The sequence below is a fragment of the Corylus avellana genome, chromosome ca9 (genome assembly GCF_901000735.1).
Source record: "Corylus avellana chromosome ca9, CavTom2PMs-1.0".
Classification (NCBI taxonomy): Eukaryota; Viridiplantae; Streptophyta; class Magnoliopsida; order Fagales; family Betulaceae; genus Corylus; species Corylus avellana.
In genome coordinates this window covers 16,265,892-16,268,459 of record NC_081549.1, presented here as the reverse complement: position 1 = coordinate 16,268,459, position 2,568 = coordinate 16,265,892, and the positions used below count along the sequence as shown (strand labels likewise).

The window sequence follows — 2,568 nt, the reverse complement described above, 5'->3', positions numbered from 1 at the left end:
TCACCATCTCAGGCCTTTTTAGTGAAAAAAAAAAAAAAAAAAAAAAAAAAAAAAAACCTTGAAATGTAAAGCCACCCTGATTTAACTGTTTTGTTGGAGAACTGCTGGAATTGTTTTGTTGTACTTAATTACATCTCAATCAGTGTCAGATATTATCCAATTATTATATTTTAGAGGTGTAAAATTGTAAAAAAGAAAAAAGAAAAAAAGAAAGATATATCCCTGTGTGGACCTTTACATTTATTTGGTGTTTTCAACTTCTTTATTTTTGGCTATAATACTCGATCTCTTCCACCATCTGCATTGATACCTTTTTTTTTTTTGGTTTTTTAAGTATCTGCATTGATAATTGTACAAACTACAAACAGATGACAAGATCATAAAATACCCACGAATGGACCTGGTTCCTCCACCCATTCGTGGCATATATACCCACGAATGGACCTGGTTCCTCCACCCAATTGCAAAAGTGGTGGGTAGGTGGCTGGATTAATTGTGATGGAATTAGAATATATATATATATGACTCGGCGTAAAATTATCTTTGAAAAATATTTGTTTTTGTGTTTTCGAGTATATTTGGTGTGATAAAAAATAATAGTCAACGAAAAATATTTTTGGTTTAATTGAAAAAGAAAGACTCTTTAATTTTCATAAGTTCTCTATTTTTTAAAACCGTAAACTATTTTTCGAGTTTCAGCATCTCATTTTCAAATTGACAGATGCAAATAATACGTCGCCGAGACCCCACCAAGACTTCACTGAGCCACTCTATTGGGACCATTGGGGTTCGATCGGAACTTTGCTGTGACATGATTGGGACCGGGTCTAGACTATGCTAGGACCCGATCGAGACCCCACCGATACCCGATTAGACCTTGCCGAGACCAGGTCAGAACCTCGCCGAGACTCGATTGGGACACCATCGAGACCCCACTAGGACCTGGTCGAGACTCGTTGGAACCCGGCTGAGCCACCATCGAGACTTGGTCAAAACATTGCTGACATCCGGTTGAGACCTCGCCGGGACCCGGTTGGAACACAGTTGAGACATAGTCAAGATTCGCTGGAACTCTGATTGGACTACCGCCAGGACTTCACTGAAACCCAGTTGGGACCCACTTAATTGGACTCGATCGGGACTCGCAGAACTTGGCAAGATCATATTAGTTCTTTATTAAATCAAACTAAATTTTATAGATTATTTTATGGAATCTCAATTATAATTTTGGGTAGCTTTTTAGAGTAATATTAATGCCGCCTATGGTGAACATAGGCTTTAAAGCGTACAAACAATTAATCCTCTTTTCTCTTACACTAGAGCTGATACGTACTCTGAAGAGTATTATTAGCTTTTTGTTGAAGACTTTAGAGGAGACGAATGATTGATTAGGAGGATGATATTAATTAGGATGTCAATCACAATAAAACCGTGGTCAAAACGCTCACAAATCCGAATTGTAAAGCCATCCTGATCTAATTCTTTTGTTGGAGAACTAATGGAATTGTTTCGTGACATGCAATGCAAGAGTATATTGCCTTGACAATTTTATTAATTAATTATCACTTAACCCAAAAATTTAAACTAATAATAATAAATGAATCTTATAGGGATAAATGAATTTAAGATAACATATTAAATTATAGCTTATCTCAAAAAGTTAAATTTATAGGGATAAATGAATTTAATCATTTAATTTATATTTTAATAAAGACGATGAATAATTGCTTGAGAGGATATAATATCCTACGGCTCTAAAGGAACGAAAAAGACATAAATATGTACTTTAAAAAAATATATATATCAACTATTGGTTCCGTAGAATTTACATGAGTCCTACTGATCGAATGATTAATTTTTTTAAAAAGCTAGATAGGATAATAACAGAAGAACTCGGAAAATCTAATAACAAAAAGTTAAAACTTCTGTTGATTCACCTAATAACACGTGTCATCGAGAATCTTCTGCAGCTCCTCGGGTGGACAAGGGATTTCAAGAGCTCCTTTCTGTCTGAATCCATATTCTTCCTTAGCCGTCTCCAGCAACCTTAAGAATGCTGGGTTTGTTAAGTAATCCAGCTCAACAACAAACCTTTTTGTTTCCTCACCTTTGACCGCAAAAACAACAAAATGTCCTTCGCTAACATCATCCGGCACCATTGTTGCTGGTACTTGGACTTCTCTGAGATCCTCAGGCCCTCTATGTGCCAGCACTGAGAGGCCCCTTTGTAGCTTCTGGATGAGAAGCCTAAGCATCCACAAGGCCTTTTTTGTCTCAATATCTCTACTCTTCCTGCAGGTCGACATTATCTCTTTCTTCCTTATTCTTTCTTCCTTAATCTTTCTTTGAGCTGCATGGGAATTTATATAGAGAAAGATGAACTGACGTGGGAAACACAGATGAAATTTCTCGTAAGGGTCGGTGTGGAGCCCTTGCATGTGGTTGGGGCAACATGATGTCATTTTCCACCATCTTTAACACTGTATTCTGCTTGTTGAAATCATGATGATGCGGATATTATAGCGGAAACAATATAGAAAATGACACAAAAAATTTACGGATGGTTCG

At 36.6% G+C, this 2,568-nt stretch overlaps 1 protein-coding gene across 1 annotated transcript; it reads right to left on the bottom strand.

Annotated features, from left to right (window-relative positions):
- Window positions 1-1,937: 1,937 nt before the first annotated feature.
- LOC132162369 (auxin-responsive protein SAUR71-like) lies at window positions 1,938-2,306 on the bottom strand. The gene has a single exon (XM_059572607.1). It carries the CDS (start codon window positions 2,304-2,306, stop codon window positions 1,938-1,940), a length of 369 nt encoding a protein of 122 aa, XP_059428590.1.
- Between the last annotated feature and the right edge of the window lie 262 nt (window positions 2,307-2,568).